This window comes from Lissotriton vulgaris, chromosome 10, assembly GCF_964263255.1.
Source record: "Lissotriton vulgaris chromosome 10, aLisVul1.2, whole genome shotgun sequence".
NCBI lineage: Eukaryota > Metazoa > Chordata > Amphibia > Caudata > Salamandridae > Lissotriton > Lissotriton vulgaris.
In genome coordinates this window covers 564,809,770-564,835,478 of record NC_141698.1, presented here as the reverse complement: position 1 = coordinate 564,835,478, position 25,709 = coordinate 564,809,770, and the positions used below count along the sequence as shown (strand labels likewise).

At 49.9% G+C, this 25,709-nt stretch overlaps 1 protein-coding gene across 3 annotated transcripts in view; it reads left to right on the top strand.

Moving 5' to 3' along the window:
- The window catches only part of CIITA (class II major histocompatibility complex transactivator), a 451,080-nt gene that overhangs the window by 396,944 nt on the left and 28,427 nt on the right, over nucleotides 1-25,709 (top strand). For all 3 annotated transcript variants that reach the window (XM_086941420.1, XM_086941419.1, XM_086941421.1), the window contains one exon: nucleotides 24,191-24,274. In XM_086941420.1, coding sequence (XP_086797546.1) covers nucleotides 24,191-24,274 — 84 coding nt within the window. The remainder of the gene's footprint in view (nucleotides 1-24,190; nucleotides 24,275-25,709) is intronic.

Here is a 25,709-nt window from a genome sequence, read left to right as displayed (position 1 = left end):
CAGCAGCCTCACCCAGCACACGTGGGTCGACCAAACAATCCTGCAAATGGGCTACGGCCTGATCTTTGTAAGAATGGATTTCTCACACCTCACACAGGAAGAACTCACGATAGAGCTCCCCCATGGACCTTGTTCCTTCAACACTCTCCTCTTCTTCACAGGGCACATTGGCCTTGCTCAGCAGGCTGGCGCTGGAGCTCCAGGATCCAGGGCAGGTGGTCTTGGTTTTCCTGGGTGAATTCCCATCACCTATCAGGGAGACTAGCAGGCTTAGCCCCCTGTCCTGGTAACAGGCAGAAGTCTTGCAGAGCTTCTCCTCCTCACACAGCCCGTCTGGATGCTTGGCAGATGACAATGATTTGAGGTCTCAAACTCCCTTACTTATAGTCCTTTCCCAGACATAAAATGTAATTTAGCGTCTGGGTCTTTGAAGTTTTATGTTGGAGTTCTGCTTCTTTGAAGTGGACATCTTTCCTCTCCCTGAAGGGTGTCTGTCACAGCAGGCAGGACACCAAAGTTGGGTAACCAACAACACGATTCATGGGAGAGACCAGAGTTCACACCTAGATGTCAGCCACAGTGATATGTGCATCAAATGGTTAATCCCAGGCTCCCAACCTTACTATTTATGATTCCATATCAACCTAATTTCTCTCTTCTTGAGATGTATCCTGGCCCCATCCTTTTGGTCTGTCATTGAATCAAAGAGTCCTTTGAAATGCACAGGAAAAGCCTGTCTCTCCCATCCTCCAGGGCATGTCCCTCCCAACTTACAGGAATGCAGCAATACACAAATCTGGGAGGATTCCTCTACTCACATTTTTCACCAGACAAGACTGGGATACCAAAAATGGATACAAATGTCCTCCATGTAGTGACCTAGAGCAGGCACATGTGCTCTCAGTGTACATCCACAGCATACTTACTGCACAGGACTGCTATCCTCATGCATTAAGCCACCACAAGGATAACTGCACGCAGACTGAACTTGTGTGCTGCATGCAGTGTTCAGGACGGCAGCCTTTCTGCATTGTACCAGAGTGTGTTATTTTAAAAACACACGCTAATAGCATACTCACATTTACCATGTGCACACTGTGCCACACTTCACCCCTTGTGTATTGTACTTCTCGCGAGCACAGATACACTCAGCACATGTTTCCATCACACATGCCCTTCTTCATCTACCAGATATAGGCAAGGGTGAGTTAAGTACACAGCTGAAGAACTTTCAAAAAGGGGAGTGAGTCTGTAGGCCTCACTCCAGTGTTACAGTGTAAAAAGGACGTGTTCACTACTACTAATCACTGCATTGTATGCTGCCAGCTGGGCTTGTGCTGCTTAACTTTTGCTGAAGGCGCTAACCTTCACCCACTATGACGCCAACACTTTGGACGCCCCTGATGGTCCAACAATCTGTAAAAGAGATCCATGTTCGCTTATGACAAAAAATCTGCATTAGTGACATGACAACTACTTTTGGGCACTCTGGACAGGAGCACACATCTCTTGCCATGCAGAGGACTTTTCCGTCCCAACAAATGCCCCTGACAGATTAGAACACCCCAATCAACTCCTAACCTGGAGCGGTTGGATGGTCAGATTGGTTAAAAGAGCGTCAGCATTCCCATGGCTCGATCTGACTCTGCATCTTTAGTTCCCTCTTGCATGTTCTTTTTCATCCCTACTTTCTAACAATTTTTCCGTCTTTTTCTTCCTCTTTCTTCCAAACTTTTGTGTTTTTCTCTCTTTTGCTCTGGGTGAAAGTCTGATGAGGGGAAATGAGTGCTAGTCGGCCCGACCTTCAACCAGTGGCTCAAAGTAAGCACTATGTGACACGAGTTTCCAAAAGGTGTATTGAAATAATGAAGAGAACCAGCACCACCGGCCACTCCACCTCAAATGTCTCGTCTGACTGAAGGACTGAGTTGGAATTCTTGAGCAGTAATTATGAATGAGGTGCTGGATGATGGAGGCAGGGTGATGTTAGTCATGTTAGATTTGTCGGCGGCTTTTGACACCGTTCCCCATGAGGATCTCCTCACAAGACTACATGACATCGGTCTAGGGGGGACGGTGCTCAATTGGTTTCGTTCCTTCTTAGCCAACCGCCGACAAACGGTCTGGGCCTCGCCTGGATCTGCCGAAATGCCGCCATTGGGAGTCGGAGTTCCTCAGGGCTCAGTTTTGAGCCCTACTTTATTTAACATCCTCATGACCCCTCTGGCGGATTTGCGGGGGTCCTACGGGGCCCGGATCGTCTCTTATGCTGACAACACCCAGCTCCTTTTCACCTGCTGCAAGAGCGAAGAATTCGATGGCAAAAGTATCCGTGAGTGCCTTGGGGCTGTTTTTAATTGGTTTCATCTGAACAGCCTCAAGTGTAACTCGGATAAATCCGAGATACTTTTCTTTGGATGCCCTGTGGAACCGGACTGGCATGGTTGGTGGCCTGCTGACAAGTTCCCTCCAGCCCAGTCATCTAAATGGGCCAAGAACCTGGGAATTAAAATTGACAACGGGCTTTCGCTCAAATCCCAGGTGGCAACCTTGACTGGGACTTGCTTCGGGATTCTCAGGATGCTCCGAAAGTTTTTCCCTCTGCTGTCTGAGGAGCATCGGAGAATAACTGTGCAGGCTCTCATCGGATCCAGATTGGATTATGCCAACATTCTATATCTGGGTCTCCCAGAATACCTTTTACAGCGTATGCAGGTGACCCAGAACGCCGCTGCGCGAGCCATTTTCGGCCTGCACCGTCGAGCCAGTGTTTCAAACTTGCTGCAATCCCTCCATTGGCTCCCTATACGGAAGAGGATAATGTTCAAGGCCTTGACATTAGCCCACAAAGCACTGCATGCCACGGGTGCAAAATACCTTCAGAAGAGGCTAGAATTCTATCGGCCGACTCGATCTTTAAGATCGGAGTCTCTAGCTCTTGCTGTAGTTCCCCGTATAAAGAGGACACGTCTGGGAGGGCGATCTTTCAGATTCCTGGCCCCTCAGTTATGGAACTCCCTACCATTGTCTTTACGTTCCACATCCAATCTGTTAGCCTTCAGGAAGGGTCTGAAGACTTGGTTATTCGCTAGGTAGTGTTCTGTTTCCTTTTCCTTTGTCTTCTTGTTTGCTGTTATGTTCTTCTTTAGTATCTTTTCTGGGTCTGGAGCATAAAGCGCCGGGACACTCCTTTGGAGTAGCCGTTGCGCTATATAAGACCCATTAATAACATAACATAACATAACAATGAGAGGGGAAGCATGGGTGAGAAAAAACAATCTGGAATCCTGGAAAAAATAGGATCACATCACCGGAGAAGGGCCAACGACATATCATTGATGGCCAAAGCAGCATGATAAATACAACAAAAAAGGAAAGCAAAAATCTCTTATTCCTTCATTTATAGAGTTTTATATAGCACAAACATGACCCAAGATGGTATCAGAGCGCTTTACAAGTGATCAGGAACAAATATAAGGGAACTAATAGGACAATATAACAACATGTTCATGAGAAAAACTGGGAGTCATGGCATCAAGCTTGTGGAGGAGGACCTATCCAGAGCAAAGCTGGAAGTCTATACTTAAGAACATAGATTAGATTGTAAATAAAATCTTGGGTGGGGAATACAACAATAAAATCATGAATGGTGTAGGATATCACAACACCAGCTGGGGAGGAAGTCCCAACCCGAGCAAGGCAGAAGAGACAATACATAGAGGTGTAGGAGGGAGGTGAGCAAACATGAGAGAAGATGATGCATCAAAACGGAAACCCAAGGGTGGAGTTTGTGAATTTCTAGTTCAGAAAGGGATTCATCTGTATTACTTTCACTTCTTTTTTGAAGGACGTGGCTGAGGGATTCAGTCTGGGATTCAGCCTAGTTGCAGGAGGCAGGGAGTACTAGATTCCTGGGGCAGTACCCGAGAAGGCACGGTTATACGTTCTCTTTCTATGAAATCATTGAGGTTTCAGCAATAATGTGCTGGAACTCGTGGAGGATTCGCAACCACCAAATAGTTCCAGTTTTTGCACGAGGCAAAGACAGGTGTTGCAGTGTAGGGATTTTTGGGTGGTCATGCAGGCAATTTTTAATTGAATCCTGGCCTTACAGGGAAGCCAGTTTAGTAATTTAGTGATTTCAAATAAGGAGAGATGGGGTGATTTCTTTTGAATCCTGTGATGAGCCTTGCAGCCACGCAAACAGAGGCCCTTAGCAGTGCTAGCTTTAAGATAGGTAGACTATAAAGAGTTGCCCTCTTTATGGTTTACAACCTACAGATGATTAAGGCTTGTACAGCGGACTTGTAGTCATCAGGCGCAAGGAAAGGTTTTATTTTGCTTAGATGCTCATTTGGAAGTTTGCTTCTTAGGTGGCTGAGCTGATGTGCTCCTGCATGTTCAAGTTTTTATCTAGTATTAGTCCCAAAGTTTTTTTTGCATCTACGATGTGTGGTACCTTGTTGAGAGCTGTTATTTATTTCATGTATTCTTGAATAACGGGAGATTGCTTGAGTGGGGAGATAAGGAGGAATTCCATTTTGAGGGAGTGTAGCTTGAGATGGTTGATGGTCAGTCAGTTTTAAGCGGAGACATCCATTACAATGCAGTCATTACAACACATTACCTTTACAACGCAACTGTTACAACACAACTACCTTTACATCGCATGCCATTACAACACATGTCACTACAACGCAGGTCATTACAACGCATACCATTTCAAATCATGCCATTGCAATGCATTATAAGGTAAGTAATGGATATTTTTTAGTTTTAGTGTGGGTGTGGGTTTTGGGGTACATGTGAATAGTAATTTTTACCCCTACACTATCCAACACTTTCCCTACTGTTGCACTCACTGGAGTGGGAATAGAAATTGTTACCCCACACTATCGAACACTTACCCTACTGTTGCACTCACTGGAGTGGGAATAGTAATTTTTACCCCTACACTATACAACACTTACCCTACTGTTACCTTAAAAGTATTACTCGTTGTAATGGTATGCGTTGTAATGGCATGCGTTGTAAAATCATGCGATGTAATGGTAGTTGTGATGTAACAACTGCGTTGTAAAATCATGTGTTGTAATTGTCTGCATTGTAACATCATATGTTCATTTTAAGTTTATTGTAGAGTTGTGTTGAGGGACTTAATATCATCAAGAGTGGAGTACAATTGTGTGTCTCAGCAAACATATGATAGTAAATGTTAGATGCTTTGATAATTTCAGTTAGGGGCCCCATGGACAGGTTGATGAGTGTGGGAGAGAGCAAGGAACCCTATGGGATCCCTAATGTGATCAGAGTAGAATTGGAAAGGAACTGGTTGACCTTAATTCTTTGATTTCTGTTGTGGAGAAATTAGATGAATCAATTTAACAAGCATCCAGATAGTCCCAGCCTTTGTTCTAATAGGTCAAGGAGATTGTCATGTTTGACCTTAACAAAAGCTGACAAGAGGTCAAGGAGGATTAGAAGGCAGGATTTATTCAGATCCAGAATTTTTAACACATTATCAACTAAGTGGGTAAGGGCCAGTTCAGTGCTGTGACCTTGATGGGAACCAGATTGAAATTTGTTTAGTAGATGGAATTAGTCAATGTTGTTACATAGCTGAACAGGAACACAATTCTCAAGGAGCTTTGCCAGAGTTGTTATTTAGGTCTTAGTGATCTGCAGGCAGTTTTTTTAGAATGGGAGTAACCTGCCCATACCTTAGGCAATCTGGCATCACACCTTGTAGTAGGGAGGCATGTACTATTTTGATCCAGAGCGTTAGTAAAGACATCTTCAACTCGTTGAAGAAATTCAAAGGTAGAGGATCACCAAAGTGGTTTGCGGGTTTCAGTGCTGTAAGAATATTGAATATGGAGGTTTCATCAAAGGTTTTGATGGGCGCTGTTTTTAGGAGTGTTTCCTAGTGAAAGAAGTGGCTGAGTGGGAAAAAGAAAGTAGGGGGTGAAAAGGGGTAAGACTATAAGTTGGTCAATTGCTGTCAGGTGATCTGTTTCAATCTTATTCATCTTTTCAAGAAAGAAGGAGGCAAATGCTTCACGGCTTGGTTGCAAGCTGGACATCGTTGATGAGAGACTTGGAAGAATATTGGATTGGAGTTTAATTAATTCAAACAGTTTTTTGGGTGATTTCTTGCTTTTTCTACTTGGATTTCCAGGAAATTTGCTTTCCCTCTTCCTATGTGTTTATTATAAATACTCCCCCTTGTTCTCAAGTACTTAACCCCTTCCATGCTCATGACGAGCTCAGCTCGTCATGCAGCACAGTTCTCGTGTTCTCATAACGAGCTGAGCTCGTCATGACCACACCCGTTTTAATTGTGGTCCAGCACAGGAGGGGAATCCTGCACGCAGGGATGTGGTTAAGGTGTTCAAGGGGCGAAGCACATCACCAAGATCATTCAGCTAATCTCAGATTGCGTCTATCTGTATTTAAGCTACCATTAAACCATGGTTTGTGGTCTTTGATTTACATTCTTTTTTAGTCGTAATGAGGCGATTGTATCGATCAAGGATTTTCAACATGGAACTGTTGTAATGATTAGTGAGGTCATGTACCTCGGACATCTGAAAGAGACACGTTAGTGATAGATTCCTTACCTTAGATTATCCCCAGGCGTCAGACTGGATCCGGAATTTTTTGCGTAGCAATACCCCTGCGCGTCGGTAGGCTTCGTCTGCGGCTCTGCGTCCGTCGTCGGCGTCGTTAGCGCCAGAATGACGTCGTCGGAGTACTTAGACGCCGCCCATGCGCGCTGACGTCAGTTCTTCTTTTTTCTGCACCAGCTAGCGCAGATCCGGAGAAGCTCTACCCCCAGTCAATTTTTGACTGAACTTTTTGATCTTTTGATCACTCTTTTTTGTCGAGTCTTTGACTCTATCGGTGCCGGTAGGGATGCCCGGGTTCAAGCCCTGCTCGAAGTGCGATCGACTGATGTCGGTCACGGACCCCCATCGCCGGTGCCTGAAGTGCTTAGGCCTCGACCATGACGATCGAACCTGCTCCGACTGCCGGGCCCTGACGTCGAAGGCTAGGCGGGAGCGGTCCCGCAAGCGACTCGAGCTGAGGCAGTCGGCCCAGCGCCGCTCCAGGTCCCGGTCCCGGTCCCACGGGAGGTCGAGGGACAGGTCGCGAGGTCGGAGTCATCGAAGCTCCGGGAGTGGACACCGGTCATCAGGTTCCAAGTCCTCAGGTAAGAGGCATGAGAGGTCGGAGCGACGTCATCGGTCGTCCGAACCACCCCGACGCTCGCACGATGCGGCCGGGGGCTCGGGGGACACCGCCCACGCGGCTCTGCGGGAGTCGCTTGCGTCGCCGCCTGCCCCACACTTTCGGGTCCCTGGGCACGGCGCAACGCCGGAGGAGATCGAGCGGTACCTCATGGCCATGAGGACCCTCCCTCCTCAGTCGGTTCCTGTGACGCCTTCGGGCCCAAAGGTTCCGTCTGGATGTCCTAACGGGTCGGGTGCTTTGGCCCCGACGTCGTCGGGTGCTTCGGCCCCGGTGGCGCCGGCGACTTTGGTCTCGGCACCGCAAGACCTCACCGGATCTGGCTCCGGATCCGGGGCGTCGCCGGTCGACCTTACGACCTCACCGGCGCCGTCCCCACAGGTGTCGCCCCCGGCGCCCACTGTTGTTGCCGCCCCCAATGTTTTCTATGGTCCGACTCAGGCGCCCGAAGGGCGCCGCTGGGCGCCGATTCTGTCGGCCTTTGGAGATTTTTATCTCCACGAGGAGGCCCTGTCTACTAATCCTGGTTTACAGGACACAGGTGACGAGGAAGATTGGGAGGGGTCCGAGGACCCTCTGGCACTGGATTGCCAGTCTCAACAGGACTGGGCATATGAGCTTGGGGAGGCCAATGGTCTTGACCCTTCGCCAGACACTGGATTTAGCTCCACTCCGACTGTGGCTTCGGAGGCGTGCTCTTCATATAGTGTAGTGTTGACGAAGGCAGCTAAGGCCTTAAACCTTAAGCTCCCCGTCATGGCTGTGAGGACTAACCTCCTCACAGAGGTCCTCAAACCGCAGGCAAGCTCCAGTGAGCCGCTGCTGCCGTTCAATGAGGCCTTGTGTGACGTTCTTGTGGGCACTTGGTCCAAGCCCGCCACAGGTCTGCCTGTGGATAGGAACGTGGCCAGACGCTACCGCCCGGCCCCGGGCGACCCATGCTTTTTGTCCACCCACCCCACCCCGAGAGCCTGGTCATCCAGGCCTCCAACTCCCAGACCGCATTCCCGTCGGCGCCTACCGACAGGGAATCCAATAGATACGAACAGTTAGGGAAGAAGGTGTTCTCGTCTGTTAGCTTAGGGCTGCGGTCTGTGAATACCGCCTGTCTCTTGGGCCGCTACACCCACACTCTGTGGGACACGGTTGCAGAGGTGCTGCCAAAATGCCCGGAGGAGGTCCAGGCTAAACTCGGCCAAGCCCTTGCGAGGGCCGGGATGCAGCACGTTTTTCTATCCTGTGTGGGCTGGATACAACGGACTCACTGGGCAGGGCGATGGCACCGACAGTGGCGGTTCGACGCCACGCCTGGTTGAGGTCCGCCAATTTCTCGGCCGATGTCCAGGCCACACTTCTGGACATGCCGTTTGATGGCCGTCGCCTCTTCGGCGACAAGGCAGACCATGCGCTGGAACGTTTTAAGGACTCCAGGGCTACGGCCAAGTCCTTGGGCTTCGCGGCTCCACGCCAGCAATCGGGTGCCTTTCGCTCCTTTCATGGCCACGGAAGGGGCGCCCCCCCACGTACTGCCAGCCACGCGCCGCAGAATGTTCAAAAGCGTGGTGGCGGACGTGGAAACCACCGTGGCGGCGGTCGGGGCCACTGCGAGGACAGTCCACACCTCCCTCAGCAGCACCCGCCTCGAAACCTTCCTAGTCCGAGTTTTCAGGCCCATGTGACGCCTGTGGGAGGCAGGGTTCGCCATCACCTCTCCCACTGGCGCACAGTCACTTCGGACAGGTGGGTGCTGCAGATCGTCCGAAGGGGCTACTCCCTCCCCTTCGAGGCGTCCCCTCCATCCATGCCACCGCAATGCCACCGCGTGTCGGGGGATCACTTGCAACTTCTGCAAGAGGAAGTCACGGCCCTCTTGGCCAAGGGGGCCATCGAGCGCATTCCTGGGCCAGAAGTAGGGTGTGGATGTTACTCCCACTACTTCCTGGTACCCAAGAAGGGCAAAGGGGGCCTACGCCCTATCTTGGACCTGCGGAACGTCAACGGCTTCCTCCGGAAGGAGAAGTTCAAGATGCTGACTTTGGCTCAGGTCCTGGCTGCCCTGGACCCGGAAGAGTGGATGGTAGCGTTGGAACTGCAGGACGCTTATTTCCACATCCCCGTCCTGCCGGCCCACCGACGGTACCACGGGTTCACGGTAGGCCAAGAGCACTTTCAGTTTACCGTGCTCCCCTTCGGCCTTACCAGCGCCCCACGGGTGTTCACGAAGGTGATGGCGGTGGTCGCGGCTCATCTGCGCAGGCAAGGGGGGTCAGTCTTCCCCTACCTCGACGACTGGTTGTTGAAGGCGGGCTCGCCCCAGACAGTCATCAGCCACCTCCAGACTACGGCCGACCTCCTGCACTTGCTGGGGTTCTCCATCAATGTGCCGAAGTCACACCTGTGCCCCTCTCAGAAGCTCCTCTTCATCGGAGCGGTTCTCGACTCGGCGCAGTTTCGGGTTTACCCACCCGAACAGCGGGTTTGGGATATACAGGCTCTGATTCCCATCCAGCCGTTATCCCGAGCCTCGGTCAGGTTGACGCTGCGGCTTCTGGGGCTGATGGCCTCCTGCATCCTTCTGGTGCATCACGCCAGGTGGCGGATGCGGGCTCTGCAGTGGGACCTGAAGTTTCAGTGGGCCCAGCATCAGGGCAACCTGTCCGATCATGTCTTGATCTTGGAGGGCACTGCGAAACAACTGCAGTGGTGGCTCACGGATCGCGACTGGGTCAGTGGCAGATCCCTCTCCCTACCCCACCCAGAGCACGTGGTTGTGACGGACGCGTCCCTCCAGGGCTGGGGAGGCCATATGGGAGAGGCGAAGATCAGAGGCCTCTGGTCTCCGGCGGAGTCCCGGCTCCATATCAACATGTTTGAGCTGCGGGCGATTCGTCTAGCACTGAAGGCATTCCTCCGCTCTGTCCGGGGGAGTGTAGTGCAAGTGTTCACCGACAACACCACCGCCATGTGGTACTGCAACAAACAAGGCGGAGTGGGGTCGTGGACCCTATGCCAGGAGGCTCTGCGCCTCTGGCAATGGCTGGAACATCAGGGTGTGACCCTGGTGGTTCAACACCTGGCAGGCTCTCTGAATGCCAGGGCGGACGAACTCAGCCGACGGTGCATGATGGATCACGAATGGCGTCTGAACTCAGACGTGGCGCAAGGCCTCTTTCAGCAATGGGGAGAGCCTTGGTTAGATCTATTCGCCACAGAAGAGAACGCGCAATGTCATCAGTTCTGCGCGTTGGAATTTCCAAGGCGGCACTCGCTCGGAGACGCTTTTCGTGGCGAGTGTAGTTGCGGTCTATTGTACGCCTTTCCGCCTATACCACTTCTGCCCAGAGTGCTGAAGAAGATCAGGCGCGACCGGGCCCAGGTTATCCTTGTGGCTCCGGACTGGGCACGAAGATACTGGTATCCCGAGCTACTCAGCATGTCAGTCGATCCCCCGATTCGTCTGCCTCTTCGGGAGAACCTTCTGTCGCAGCAGCAGGGGACTGTGCTGCACCCGAACCTGTCCAGTCTCCACCTACAAGCTTGGAGATTGAGCGGCGACAGTTGAGGCCATTTGACTTGCCTCCTGAAGTCTGTGATATCATTCTGGCAGCCAGGCGTCCCTCCACAAAGTCGGTATACGCCTGCAGGTGGAACAGATTTGTGGCATGGTGCACAGCAAAGGCTGTGGATCCTCTCTCTGCACCCCTTTCTGAAGTGCTGCTCTTCCTTCTTTCCCTTGCCCGGCAGGGCTCTGCTCTGGGCACTCTTAAAGGGTACCTTTCTGCTCTTTCCGCCTTCTTAAGGCTACCTGATCAGCCTTCCTTATTCAAGTCCCCCATTGTAAATAGATTTCTGAAGGGCATCACACACATGTTTCCTCCTGTTCCCTTTGTGATGCCCCAGTGGGACTTGAATCTTGTTCTCACTTATCTGATGTGTGCTCCCTTTTGAGCCGCTCCATAACTGTCCTCTCCGTCTTCTCACATTGAAGACTGCTTTCCTGGTCGCCATCACCTCTGCCAGGAGGGTGAGTGAGCTCCAGGCTCTTTCTTCTAATAATAATAATAAATAATAAAGGAGTTTGTAAAGCGCCTAGTGACACCATCCCGGCGTGTCCCCGCGCTGTGGAGAGAGTAGCAGGACGGAGGGCAAAAATTATAGGGTGTACAGGTAGGTTTTTAAGAGTTTCCTGAAAATAGTTTCTGTTCCAGCTAGTCTGATATTCATGGGAAGGACATTCCAGTTTTTTGCCGCCAGCACGCGAAAGGATCGTCCTCCCATCCTGGCCTTCTTTATACGAGGAATTTTAAGGAGACCAGTTCCCATAGAGCGAAGTGCTCTATTTGGCTCATAGGGTATAGCTAAGTCCTTGAGGTATTCAGGGGCTTTCATGGAGTTAATCCTGTAGCATATGAGCAATGCTTTGAAGAGGATCCTTTTTTTTATAGGAAGCCAATGAAGAGCATCCAAGGTGGGTTTAGAGGGAGCTCTTTTGGGTAACCTGAGGACTAACCGTGCTGCCGTATTTTGTAGGACTTGAAGCTTTTTCATATTCTTTTCTGTTGTCCCTAAAAGTAGCACATTACCGTAGTCAATACGGGAGGTGACTAGTGCTTGGGTCAGGGTGCGTCTGGCCTCTAGAGGAAGAAGGTCTAGAGTTCGATTTAGGGTTTTTAGCACCCCAAAGCACTTCCCTACCACTTTGTGGACGTGACTGTCAAAGGAGAGTTTGGGATCAACCCAGACCCCCAAATTCTTGGCTTCCTTGCCAGGGGTAGGTAAAGGTCCTAGACAAGAGGGCCACCAATCCTGAGTCCAGCTGGTATCGCTACCACCTATCACAAGAACCTCTGTTTTGGAGCCATTAAGTTTTAGGCAGTGTTGGTTCATCCAACCTGCCAGCTCCTGCATGCAGTTTTTGAAGTTGGTTGCAGCTAAGGTAGGGGCTTGGGATAGCGAGATGAGCAGTTGGGTATCGTCGGCGTAGGATACTAATTTTATGCCATACTCCACCTTTCTTATCTGTTCATCCGGACAAGGTGGTGTTGCGTACACGACCTTCCTTTCTGCTCAAGGTTGTCACGGCCTTCCACATCGGGCAGTCCATTACTTTGCCTACCTACTTTCCGCCTCCGCATCCCTTGAAAGAGGAAGAGAGGCTCCACTGTCTGGATCCAAAACGTGCGCTCTCCTATTACCTAGATCGCACACGCCAATTCCGGGTGGATGACCAACTCTTTGTTGGTTACGTGGGCACGAAGAAGGGAAAGGCAGTACACGAGAGAACCATTTTGCGGTGGATCATCTTGTGTATTCAGGCATGTTACTCCATGGCGAAAAAGAAGCCCCCTGCTGGATTGCGGGCTCATTCCACTCGTGCCACGGCAACAACAACTGCCCTGGGCCGAGGAGTCCCCTTACAGGACATTTGCCAGGCAGCGACGTGGGCCTCGCTGCACACGTTCGCAAGGCACTATTGCCTGGACAGTCAAGTCCGGAGGGATGGCTTCTTTGGCCGTTCCGTCCTCCAGGACTTTCTGGTGTGATATTGGTTCACAGACCCACCACCGTGGTTGGTAATGCTGGGGTATCTATTCTAAGGTAAGGAATCTATCACTAACGTGTCTCTTTCAGATGCACAAGTTACTACTTGTGTAACGATATATCTGTAAGAGACATTAGTTAGTGATAGATTCCTTACCGACCCACCCATCCTCCCCGTTCTGCGAACCGATAGCTAGGGTTAAGGTCATCCCCTTTCAGGGCCCTAGTTTCATGGCACCAGTGTTGGTTCTATCATGGCTCTGCGTATCTGGCGCGGAAAAGCTGTGTATCAGAACTGATGTCAGCGCGCATGGGCGGCGTCTAAGTACTCCAACGACGTCATTCCGGCGCTAACGACGCCGACGACGGACGCGGAGCCGCAGACGACGCCTACCGACGCGCAGGGGTATTGCTACACAAAAATTTCTGGATCCAGTCTGACACCTGGGGATATTCTAAGGTAAGGAATCTATCACTAACTAATGTCTCTTACAGATATATCGTTACACAAGTAGTAACTTGTGCATTTCAGCGGAAGGAGGTAGGGTCATTTTGCTAAGGGATATCATTTCATTCCGGTTTGCATTTTGCCTTGATCTTTTCCAGTGTCTGGGTTTCTTAAGTTAACATCTTTTTGTAGTCCAAGATGCTATGATGCAGAAGGTGATGTAGTGGTGATTAGTCCAGTTACACAGGACTATCGATTACAGTTGAATGGAGTTGGGTTTTGAGATAAATAGGTCCTGGATCAAACCCACGATGTGTGGGTGTCACAGATTTGAATCATATTGAGGTCAACTAGAAAAAGGCTATTTACAACGGGGTCATTAAGGTCATTCCCTTGTAGATCGACGTCTCCAAGGAAGATCTGGAAACAATGTTGTTCAACATTAGATGGGATGATTTCCATAATTTATTCGATGAATGAGATCTTGTCTCCCGGCAAATGGTAAATTGTGTGCAGTTTGCATAAAGGCCTTTTGTTACTTGTGTTGTCAGCTGTGAAATATTGGCAAATACATTGTATTTACATCTCCTACTTATTGTGATGAATGATCTCAGAATGTCAAAAGTGTCAGATCCCTGATACTTATACATGCAGTGGGATTTGACACTAGTTGAGCACAGCCTTTTATTCTCCGGACTGAAAATGGCCCAATTTATGCCTCCCTTCCCATATATATAATTTTGAATACCCCCAGGTTCAGACCCACCTGGGTGTCAGATTTAATACATTTAAAATCCCAACAGGTGATTTTATTTTATAAAGTCAGGATCCTGCGGGAGTCCAGCAGGACTTACTCTAGATCAAGATTTTTTTTTATATTTGTATTTGGGCCCCGGGGAGGGAGGTGGGTATCTCTACCCTGCCCCCTTTTTTATACATTGTTTTATAAAACTACACAGGGACTAAAGCTCCTGAGTCTTGGGATGGCTCCCTGCAACATGTTTTCTGATTTTGCAGGCAGCCAATCATAGTGCATGCTCCTGCAGGAGCTCTGCTCCCGAGGGAGCAAATTGGCCCAAGAAAAAAAAAGCCCCCTGTGCCAATCAGAGCACTGTATTTCTTTTTAATTGGGTTTGGGGGGCTCTTGCGTGAGTCCCTCAAATTAAATTCTCCAGATATTCAAATATTTTTTAGCCTTAATTTCTGTAAAACCACTGAATGGATTGAACATCCATCAGAATGGGTTAATGTAGGTAATGTGAGAATCAAGATGAAATTTCATTTGTGTTCTCATTTGACTTTTGTCATTTCTGGGAATGGCTGAATTTTACAATAATTTCATAAAAAATTTTGCAGCTAAAACTGAGAAACTCAGGAGTGTGATGTGTAGACAAAATGAATTCGTGTTACATTCATCAGTCCACACGAATTCATTTTTGTGTGCAGATTAAGGAAGATCTTAAAAATGCTCCGAATCTACAGGCTTTTAGACCTGGTGACCCAACGTTTATAGTCACGGATGCTAGTAGTAAAGGGCTGGGGGCTTTGCTTTTTCAGGTGAGGAATGGTAGTGAGGATCTAATATCTTGTGATTCTAGATGTTTGAAGAGTGCTGATGTTAAATATTCGATTATTGAGAAGGAGGCGCTTGCCATTTTTTGGGTTGCTAATACATTTTTAAAAGTTGGGGGGCGGAGCTAGCCAGCGAGAGGGATGGCCGTCTAATCTCGCAGCTCCGCCGTGTGCAGCCCTAAACATCCTACATAATCCTTCCCAGCAACGATCTGGGATCAGCCCCTGCCCCCGCGACCTGCCTGGAGCGTGGGGGGCAGCCGGGCGCTCCAGCGACGACGAGTGTTTGGCGCCATAGCGGCTTGGAGAAGTGCCGCGCATCAGAGACACCAGGCCGCAAAGTCGCGGGCTGGAGTTAAGCAGGCGCCCTGGTGGCGTGACACGATATGCGGCAGCGCCCGCCGCGAGGCATCGGTCCCTCGACCCCTCCCCCATCCGGAGCATCGGGGGACAAAATAGCAGTGCGACTGAGGCAGACGGCCCCCCCGCTGCCCCTCCGCAACAGAGTTCAGCGGTGCCGGTCCTTGGAAACCTCCCCCCTCCTGCCGAGCCGCTACTAGAGAACAAGGAAGGAATACGCCTCCCCCCCCTGTGGTACAGCTGCTAGGGCCCCGACTTCGGCAGCCTCGGGACGAGGTGAGGGGGAGAATATTGCGGTGGGCTGGACTGGGGGGCCCCTACATGAGAAAGACAACGACCTGTCTTCGGCTGGATCACTGCATCCTTTCTGAGCTCGACGACTGCGGTGCGGAGGGTACAGGTCGCCAGCGTGGGCACTCCTGATATTGTGCCTGGAGGTGGGTGCATTTCCTGGTTGGCACAAGGCGTACCCCCTGATCGGCGAGGCCCCCCTGTCTCACCCTGTTGGCCCTTCAAAACCGGCGCCGGCTTGACTATTCCTCCGTCGGCTCCTGCATCAGTGCCCATATCACACAACCGACGGGGCCCCGGCCGGGGGAGACTGGAGGTGAGGAGCAGACTGCAGGCACTATATCCTTGTGCGCCATCACCCGGAGGGCTACCTTGACGATCCTACGCATTGGTGCGGACTGCAGGAGTGAGGAGAGGCAACATGGGCAAGGGCGATAGAACTCAGAGTAAGCTGCCCTTCTCGCAGAAGCGTCTGATACAGCAGAGCCCGGTGGCTGAGGGCGGCCCGATGGAACGCTTGGTGGAGGCTCCTAGTGTTGATACAGACTTAAAAACTATGCTGCTCTCTATGGAACAGGGTATCCAATCCAGCATCCCGGCCCTAGGGTCCAAGATTGACGCGATGTCCTATAGGATGGATCAGATGGCGGAGCGGCTAGACAAACACGCCGAGAGGCATGATATGGCGGAACGCAGAATGACGGAAGTGGAGGAGGCGCAAACCGATCTAGATACGGCGCAGAAGAAGATGGAACGGATGATGCAGACATTGCAGGATAAAACCGAGGATTTGGAAGCACGTTATCGGCGTTGTAACCTGCGCATCACGGGCCTTCCGGAGACTACAGCGATGGGCCCTATGGAGCACTTTGTGGAACAGCTTCTCGTGAAACTTCTTGGCGACGGAGTGTTCTCCCACATGTTTACGGTGGAGAGAGCGCATAGATCGCTGGCGCCCAAGCCGCAACCTGGGGTGCCTCCCCGCCCTATTATAGCGAAACTTCTCAACTATAGGGACAGGGACACTGCACTCCGCCTGGCACGCACAAAACAAAACCTACAATACGAGGGGTCAGCTATCTCCCTGTATCCGGATTTTACGGCTAAGGTGCAGGAGGAGCGGAAACAATTCATTCCACACAAAAAACGCCTAAGGGAGATGGGTCTGGACTACGCACTGCTATATCCGGCTAAGTTACGGGTCAACAAAGGAGGCCATTCTCACATCTTTACGGATCCTAAAGTGCTGCAGCAGGCAATGAAGCGGTGGTCGAAGGAAGCTAAAGGAAGCTCAGACAAGAATCAAGGGGGCAACGACAGCGACAGCCGCTTAGATGAACAAGACTAAACTCTGTCGGGATGGGTTGGCCTGCTGCCCGCCGGGCATTCGAGGTGTGGACTCCGGATTCGCTCTCGTTGTGGCCCACCTCGGGTGGGGTGAAGGACAACATGGTACATCTTCTGAGGACTGCAGGTCAAACAGATAAGTGGTGGGGAGGGGGAGGGGTGTGTGGGAGGAGGGGCGGCTATGTTCGCGACTTCTGCGCCCCCCCTGTCCAGGCACCTGTTGGGGCACGTTGCATGATTTACTCTAGTATATGTTGGGGGCCAACGGAACTGGGCCTGGGAACATTTGCTGCTTAAGGACCTGGACATGTATCTCGCGGGGGCACTGTGGCACTGCTTATTGTTAAGATGTTGAATGTTGCACTGACCGAGGGCTTATGTGCAAGGCGGGGGCGGGGAGAAAGGCTGACGAGCGCTCTGAGACCTAGGTAGAGACTATGACATTTGGCTACCTAGGCCCCCGCGCGTTTAGCACACTGTTTTGTTGGTTAACTCTAGTTGAGGTGGGATCACTGGGGAGTGGGGTGGGTACAACACTGTCGGACCGGGTTGGGGTGGGTCTGCTGTGGGTGGGGGGATGGAGGGAAATGTTTGGGGGTTTGCTGTTCCCTGGTAGGGGGGGTATGTGGGAGGTAGGGGAGGAGGGGGGCTATTTCCTGAATGTTCGCTGCACCCTTCGAACGCTGCGTGTGATGTTGGTGGCATGAAGATACTATGCTATTATGTGCCCTCAATTTACTCCGATGGCTAGTGCCCAGGTGACTGACTTGAATAATCCTCCGGATACCCTCAGAGTGTTGACCTGGAACGTCCGGGGTCTTAATGACCACAGGAAACTGAGGAAAGTACTCCACTATTTGCAAAGGCATCAGGTAGACTTGGTCCTCATCCAAGAAACACACTTGCCACTCACGAGCGGGATACTATGGCACAGGGGTCTGGTAGGCAACTCTACAGCGGCAGGTTTCACTACACACTCTAGGGGCATCTTGACGTGGGTGAACCCACGCTCCTAATTGGTCCTCCGTCCACTTAAAGCAGATCCCGAGGGCCGCTACCTAATCTCAAGGTGCGAGGGTAGGGGCCATGACTTAGTAGTGGTAAATGTATATGGCCCGAACTATGACTCCCCCGATTTCTATGCCCGCTTGGCCCTTTGTTGTAGAACATACACCTCAGCGCACATGCTTTGGGGGGGCGATTTTAACCTAGTCCTAGACCCCGGGTTGGATAGATCTTCTGGTCCCATACGAAGGCCAGCTGCAGCAGCGGTGACCCTACAGGCAGAGCTGCTGACTTTAGATCTAGTGGATGTCTGGAGGAGCAGGAATGCGGGCAGGGGTGGGTTCACACATTACTCTTCCTTTCATGACATACATACCAGGATTGATTACTGGTTGGCCTCTCACTCCATCACCAGCCAAATTGTGCAATGCTCCGTGCTCACGGGAACACTGTCCGACCACTCCCCAGTTCTGCTGGTCCTGGCGACGCCGAACCGCAGGATTCCCCCGTTCGCCTGGTGCTTCCCTCCATATGCCCTACTGGACGATACCTTTAGAGGGGAACTGGCGGAGGAAATAGACGTCTTCTTTGAAAAGAACCTAGGCTCGGTGGATAACTTCCACACGATATGGGACGCCTTCAAGGTCTTTATCCGCGGGATAGCCATGGCCAAACATTCCAGCTTGCTGAAGGCCATACGACAGCGGCTACGCACCTTGGAATCCCAACTAGCGGACCTGGAGACGAGACTCCTGACTGACCCTGACCCCACTTTAGCGGATAGGTTGCGATCCCTAATCTCGGAATTCAATGAAGAGGCGGACAGGGAGGTCTGTTACATGGGGAAATACGCCTCGGCGAGGACTTACGGTGAGAGTGAGCGTCCTAGCTCACTGTTAGCCAGACTATTGCGGGATGACAAAAAGACCCCCCGAGTGGCGGAGCTTGAAACCCCGGGAGGACATATAGTCACGGCGGAAGTGGACATTCTCTCTACTTTCCGCGACTACTATTCGGACCTGTACACTACCAAGACGCACGATCTAGAGGCTGACATTGACGATTACCTGGAACATATACAACTACCATTCTTGGCGCAATCTGACAGAGAGTTTCTCATGTCACCGATCCAAGCGGACGAGCTCTCTGAGGCCTTAGCTTCCATGCGTGTCCACAGCGCTCCCGGGATCGATGGATTGACAGTAGGCTTCTATAAGACTTTCAAGGATAAACTTTTCCCACACCTATTGTCCCTGTTTGACGAGGTATGCGAAGAAGGCAGCATGCCCAGCACTATGAGAGAGGCCCTCTTGGTCACCATACTGAAGCCAGGCAGGCCCCCTGGTGTCTGCAGTTCGTAATGACCGATTTCACTCCTAAATGTGGATGATAAACTTTACGCCACGGTCTTGGCTACCCGACTGGCCCTTATAGCGCCAGAGGTGGTTGCCCCAGAACAATCCGGTTTTATACCGGGACGGAACCTGTCCTATAACATACGCACGGTACTGGGCACCATGCAGCATGTGCGCCAGGAAGTGAAGGCTGTCCCAATCTTCCTTGACATGGAGAAGGCGTTCGACTCCGTTGAATGGCCTTTCATGCTGAGGGTCATGCGGCGCATGGGGCTGGTGAGCAGTTCTTGCAAATGATAGGCGCCCTGTACTGGAGACCGGTGGTTCGGGTGCGACTGGGAGATCAGGTCTCGGACCCTTTTCCCATCAGCAGAGGCACGAGGCAGGGCTGTCCCCTGTCCCCGCTGCTATACGCCCTAGTCGCTGAACCACTCGCGTGCGCACTGCGGGAGTATCATTGGCATAGGGGGGTTAGCTTCCCGTCCTACAAAATAATCGTCTCGACGTATGCGGACGATACGCTACTGTACGTACGGAATCCAGAGTTCAACCTGTCCCCTGTTCTACCGGAGGTAGTGTGCTTCGGCGCCCTCTCGGGTCTTAAGGTTAACTGGGAGAAGTCGGTGGTGTTCCCACTGACCCCGGTGACGGATCGCTTTGAAATGGAATACCCGCTACACTGGTCAACAGACCCGGTGCGGTATCTTGGCATTAAGATTCACACTGACCCGGAGGTACTTTTCTCTGAGAACTATGGGGTGGCTTTTAGCAAATGCGAAGAGGACATGGCACGTTGGTGCAAGCTCCCGCTTTCCCTGATGGGCCGAGTGGCCATCATGAAGATGGTGATTCTCCCGAGATTCTTATTCCTATTCACCGCCCTACCCATAATTCTGTCAAGAGCCTTCTTTCGGAACCTCACTAAACTTATGACCCGCTTGGCTTGGGGGGGGGGGACAGCTGCGCGTCCGGTGTAGTACTCTTACGCTCCTGTGTGAACTGGGAGGACTGGGTGCGCCTGACCTGGAGAGATATTATAGAGTGGCCCAGGCCACGCACCTGCACACATGGATTCATTGGGACAAGAACATCCCACACTACGGATGGAACGGCTTTTCGCGGAACCTCTCCCATTCCCGGCCACGGTCTGTACTCCAGTTGATCGGAGGGTGGGTGTATTAGACTCGATAACTGCAACAAAGCATGCATGGAATGCCTTAATGCAGGCTAGGGAGGAAGTACTGCTGTACTCCCTTGCGATGGCGGTGGAGTGGCTACAGTGGCTGGCCCCCATCGGGGACTGGAACGTACTCCGAGCGCTGCATGAGCTGGGACTCAATACTGCTGGAGATCTATTTGAGAACGGCAAGGCCAAAACATGGGATCAGGCTGCACAGGGAGTTGAGAGCCCGACACTCTTACAGAGGTACCAGTTCCACAGACTTAGAAGTGCCCTACGAGACGTTCTAGGGCCGGAGCTAACAGATCCGTCAGATATTCCGAAGCTCTCATACGTCATAGCGACAGCCTCCCCACGACATTTGACGACGCATCTGTACAAAAGCATTGCCACCCACAGAGCACAGGAGCCTTCCAAAGGCCCGATTGGCCTGGCAAATTGACCTCGAGACGGAAATAGATGACTCGATGTGGGCATATTGTTTATGCCAATACTAGAAAGGTGTCTCTGAACGGACGACACAGGTTGGTACACTTTAAATTCCTACAGAGAGTGTATTATACTCCTGAACAATTGCATCGTTATGGCCTCAGACAGTCCCCGGAATGCGAACGCTGCCATGCTCCAATGGCGGACTTCCTGCACATGGCGTGGGGCTGCCGCAAGATATATGAGTTTTGGGAGGCGGGTATTTCGGAATTGAGCGAGATTTTGGACCATGACCTACCTATGGACCCTGCTCTGGCGCTACTGGTCTATTCGAGGTCGCTGCCGGTGGCGTGTAGGAGGTTGGCGGACATGGGATTGTTGTTGGCGAGACGTACGGTGGAGCAGTGCTGGATGAGAGGGCCGACCCCGATCAAAACACGTTGGGCCAGGGACATGGTGTATTGCTGCACGCAAGCTGAACACTACAGCGAGCTCCTGCCTTCCACCAGCAGGCTGAAAAACTTCTGGGGCTTATATACCATCTTCAGAAACACCAGGGAAGATGCAGAGGACACACAGCGGGCGGGAGGGGAGGATACACAATAACGGACATGCACACTGAGCACCTTAGAGGCCTTAATCGGGGGAGGGAGCACTTTGAGTGGAATGGCGGGGCGATGGCTGCGTGGAGTATTGAAGCCTGGCTGTCCCAGGGCGAGGGACGGATGATACTACACAAGGGGGGCTCCACAGGGCGGGGGTGACACTTACCCGGCCTGTCCAGAAGGAGGTACACCAGGGGCAAGGGAGGCGGACACCAACACGAGATTACACTTGGCACTGCATACAACAGGTGGGTTAGCGAACGGGTAAGGCAGCAGGAGGGAGGGGGGTATGGGGAGTTCTATGGGGGGGGGGGGTTCTTCCTTGTTTGCCTCTGAAGGGAGAGGGAAGTTCGCTGTTGAGGGGGGGGAGGTTTAAAATACAAAACAAACCTACATTTCTAGCTTTACAGCTTGCGGCCTACATAACCTGACCTCTGTAAGTGTACAGGCACTATCATGTGAACATCCATGACGTCGGAGGAAGTTTGCGATTGAGGACTCCACTAACTGGTGCTGCTACGCCGCCGTACCCCCGGGTTGACGGCATCAGGCTGTGTACTTTGCATGCACTGTTTACTGTCTACTTGCATCTGTTTGCCTTTATCGCATCGCCGGCCCGGGGAGGTTGTATGCGGAATCCTGTGTACGACTGGAATCATGTTAATAAAGGTGTTTAAAAAATAAATAAATAAATAAATACATTTAAAAAGTTTGTGTGGGGTATCCCTTTTGTGGTGAGATCGGATCATAAACCGCTTAGGGAGATTGTGGAAAAAAAAGGTCTTGATTCAGTGTCTTCCAGGATTAGGAGGTGGGTCATTTCTCTACAGGAGTTTGATTTTAAATTTGAACATATTCCAGGCAGTTGTAATATTTCGGCTGATTGTTTGTTGCGTTTGGTGGATAAAGTTGAGAAAATGGAATCAGTTGGTGAAGATGATGAAAATGCTTATGAGAGTGATGTTGGGGTGTGTGACATTACTCTTGGTGCTATAAAAGAGGAGGAGTGGAAAGATGAATTAGCTAAGGATGTTGAGCTGGTGAAAGTGATGGATTTGTTGTCTAGGATCTTGAATGACAAGCTTTCTAAACCATGGTCCTTGGTGTCTCATGAGTGGCCATTGTTGAAGGTGTTCTTGCAAGAGGCACAAGGTTAATTCCTCCGGTGGCTTTAAGAAATAACATTATAAATATGGCTCATGAAGGGCACATGGGGATTTCTAAAACAAAGGAATGTATCAGACAGGATTTTTGGTGGCCGGATCTGGATTTAATGGTTGAGCGTGCTGTTCGTGATTGTGTGCCCTGTCAGTTAAGCAATAAGGTACTTAAGCCGAGATGTCCTCCGATGGTTTGTAGGAAGTTGTCTTTGTGTCCTTGGGATGAAGTAGCAATTGACATAGTGGGTCCTTTACATGGTGAACATCAAACTCCTTATTTGATTGTTTTGATGGATTTGTACTCTCGTTGGGTTGAAGTTAGGTTAGTGCGAAAATTAACATCTCGGTGTGTGATCAAGTTTTTAGATTCGATTTTTAAAAGAGAGAGTTTTCCAAAATCTTTACTTTCTGATAATGGTCCTCAATTCTGTTCAGATGAGATGGAAAGATATCTGTCTGCTCGTGGTGTTATTCACAAAAAGATTTATTTATATTATCCATAGTCAAATGGCTCTTTGGAGAGGTTCAACAAAACGTTGAAAGAGAGTATTCAATTGGCAAGGTTTAATTGTCTTGATTGGAGAGTTGAGCTGCAGAATAGAATTTTTGCATACTGGTTTGCACCTCATTCTACCACAGGTAGAACTCCCTTTGAATTATTTAGAGGGAGATCTTCTAATACCAGCATGTGTCCGGGTTGGATGACTTTAGATAAAGGTTTTAAAAATAATAAGATTGGGCAGTGGAGAGATAAAGAGATATTGCTACAGGAAAAGAGGAAAATTCATTATGACTCTCGGAAATCTTCGAGAGTTTCGAATTTCAAAATAGGAGACAAGGTTAAGATTAGGGTTCCTGTTGGTTGCCAAAAATGGTCAAAGTTTACTTGTATTAAAACTGTAATAAAACTTTTCAAAAATGCTGTGAAAACAGATGATGGTTGCATTTGGAATCACAATCGTGTGGCACATGTGCATACACGAGTTGCTGGTGAAGATCTAGATTCCTCCGGTGAAGGTACATCCAAGTTTGGCACCAAGTTTGACACCAGTAATGATACTAACCGCAGGAGTCTCAGGGTTAGTAGAGTTCCCAGATATCTGAAGGATTTTGTAAGATAATATGTCATGTTATGCTACTTTCTGTCTTTGTATGTTTTTATAAGTTTGTTTATATATGAAGGGAGATGTGTGATGTATCTAGGTTCCAGTTCTGGTATTCCGACATGGAACCTAGTACATAGAGGTTCTAGACAGTGGCAGTTGGAGCTGCTGTCTTGATGGCTGAGGTTGTTAAATAAATATCTCCTACATTTTCAACATATCTGGCTTAGTGTCACTTTGTCACAGGGACCAACTTACATTGTTTAAGATTGAGCAAAAGGTGCCTGTGTTGCACCTTTTTAGGCACAAAAGGTAGGAAAAAGGCACTTTCATACGTGGCTTTCTGTATTTCCCCAAAGCCATGCATTTATGGACCATGGAAGACTCCCTAAAATGAGTTTTGCTTGCACATCATCTCGCTTATATTCAAAAACATTTTAAAAGTGGTTATAGAGCTTTTATTTGTAGTGTGGTTAAATCCTTAACATAAATGGCGTAGTAGTTTTTCTAGCAAGTGTGCTAACGGGCGTTTTTATTTTTCAGCCTGCAGTACAATCGAATAACTGGCATTGGAGCCCAGAAGCTCACTGAAAGTCTCAGAAAATGCCCCAGCATTAAACGTCTGGGGTAAGTCCTCGAAAATGTATAATGGAATGTTTCCAAAAGTCAAGTTCATGTCCTGATGTTTAAGGACATTTACAGTTCAAGTTAAGTTTTGTGAAGTTTCCAAAGGGCACACTCTCCAGTACAATGGTCTCTTGATGCACTAAAATTGAATTTCTGAGATATGAAGGTCAAATAAATATCACTACTGCTACATTCCATATTTATTTAGTTTTTTTCTATAGCACCTTAATTGTCTCTTCCTAATAATATAAAGTATGAATGCATAGAGGAAAATACAGACAATGTTGATGTGTAATTTACAGGTCCACTGGAATTATGCAGCAGGAGAGAGCCAAATTATGTGGCAGGATTGACTAAATTATGCAGTCAGAAATCAATAAGGTGGAAGTCCGCTATTCATCCTTTAAGCCCGAAGGGGCGGCAAGAGGTTGTCAGATAGGCAAAAACATGGCCCTCCGGAGGGAGAAGAAGACAGACCCATACAGGCCACCCCTGCCCATTTACTTGGACACAGTATTACATGATTTTTTGGAACATGCTAAAAATGACCTCAGACCACCATGATCTTCCTTGACTGTTCTATGAAGATGATAATATTATACCACACAGGGGATTGATTAGCTTGTCTCTACTGGGAGAGGGATAGTTGGGATTCAGCAGTGAGGTTCACCTCCCACTGGGCCATGTGCGCCTTACTGCAGGTCCCATTGTCTACTCAAGTTTTTCCATAAATACAGTTGTGTAACATTGCCCTCGCAGCCCCCGCAGTGTAGGGGGGCTCCCAAGCTCCAGGGGACCCCTCTGGTACTGTGCATGGGCCTCTGGTCTGAGAGCTCCTGACTGGGTCCGGGACGGGGGTGGGGGGTAGCCCTTCATGTACTTTGCAGGGAGGCCCCCTCAAGGTTTGTTACGCCACTTCATAAATAGGGTGCACAGCTCCTGAAGAGTAGATGGAAGTTTGAGTGATATATTTGCTTTACTGTAACATGGTGTGGTTCCCTGGGGAGGGTGGGAAGGGAGTTTTCTCTTATAGGAATGGATCACCTGTTATGAATGAACCACCGAGACGTGCCTGGGGCGCAGGTAAAGATCTCGCATGTAAATATGTTGCAGTATTCATAAAGGTCATGATTCCATTGAAGTTGAACCAAAATATGTCTTCTAATGTTTTATAAAATGACAATAAAAGCATTTTTTTTATGGCCTTCTGCTGCCTGGCAACACATGTTGCTGCGTTTTATGTAACTTTTGATCCATTTGAGCTGGAAACAAAATGTATTTTGTTTTAATCTGTACATTATGCAGCAGGTGATAGACTATGCCAAATCCATAAATATGTGGAAAACGCAGCTTCCAAAAAAGTGCATTTTTCCAGTAACTCTGTGTATAAATAAGCGGGGAACCTATGTTTGGAGAGTTGAAGAGGGGTCCAAGC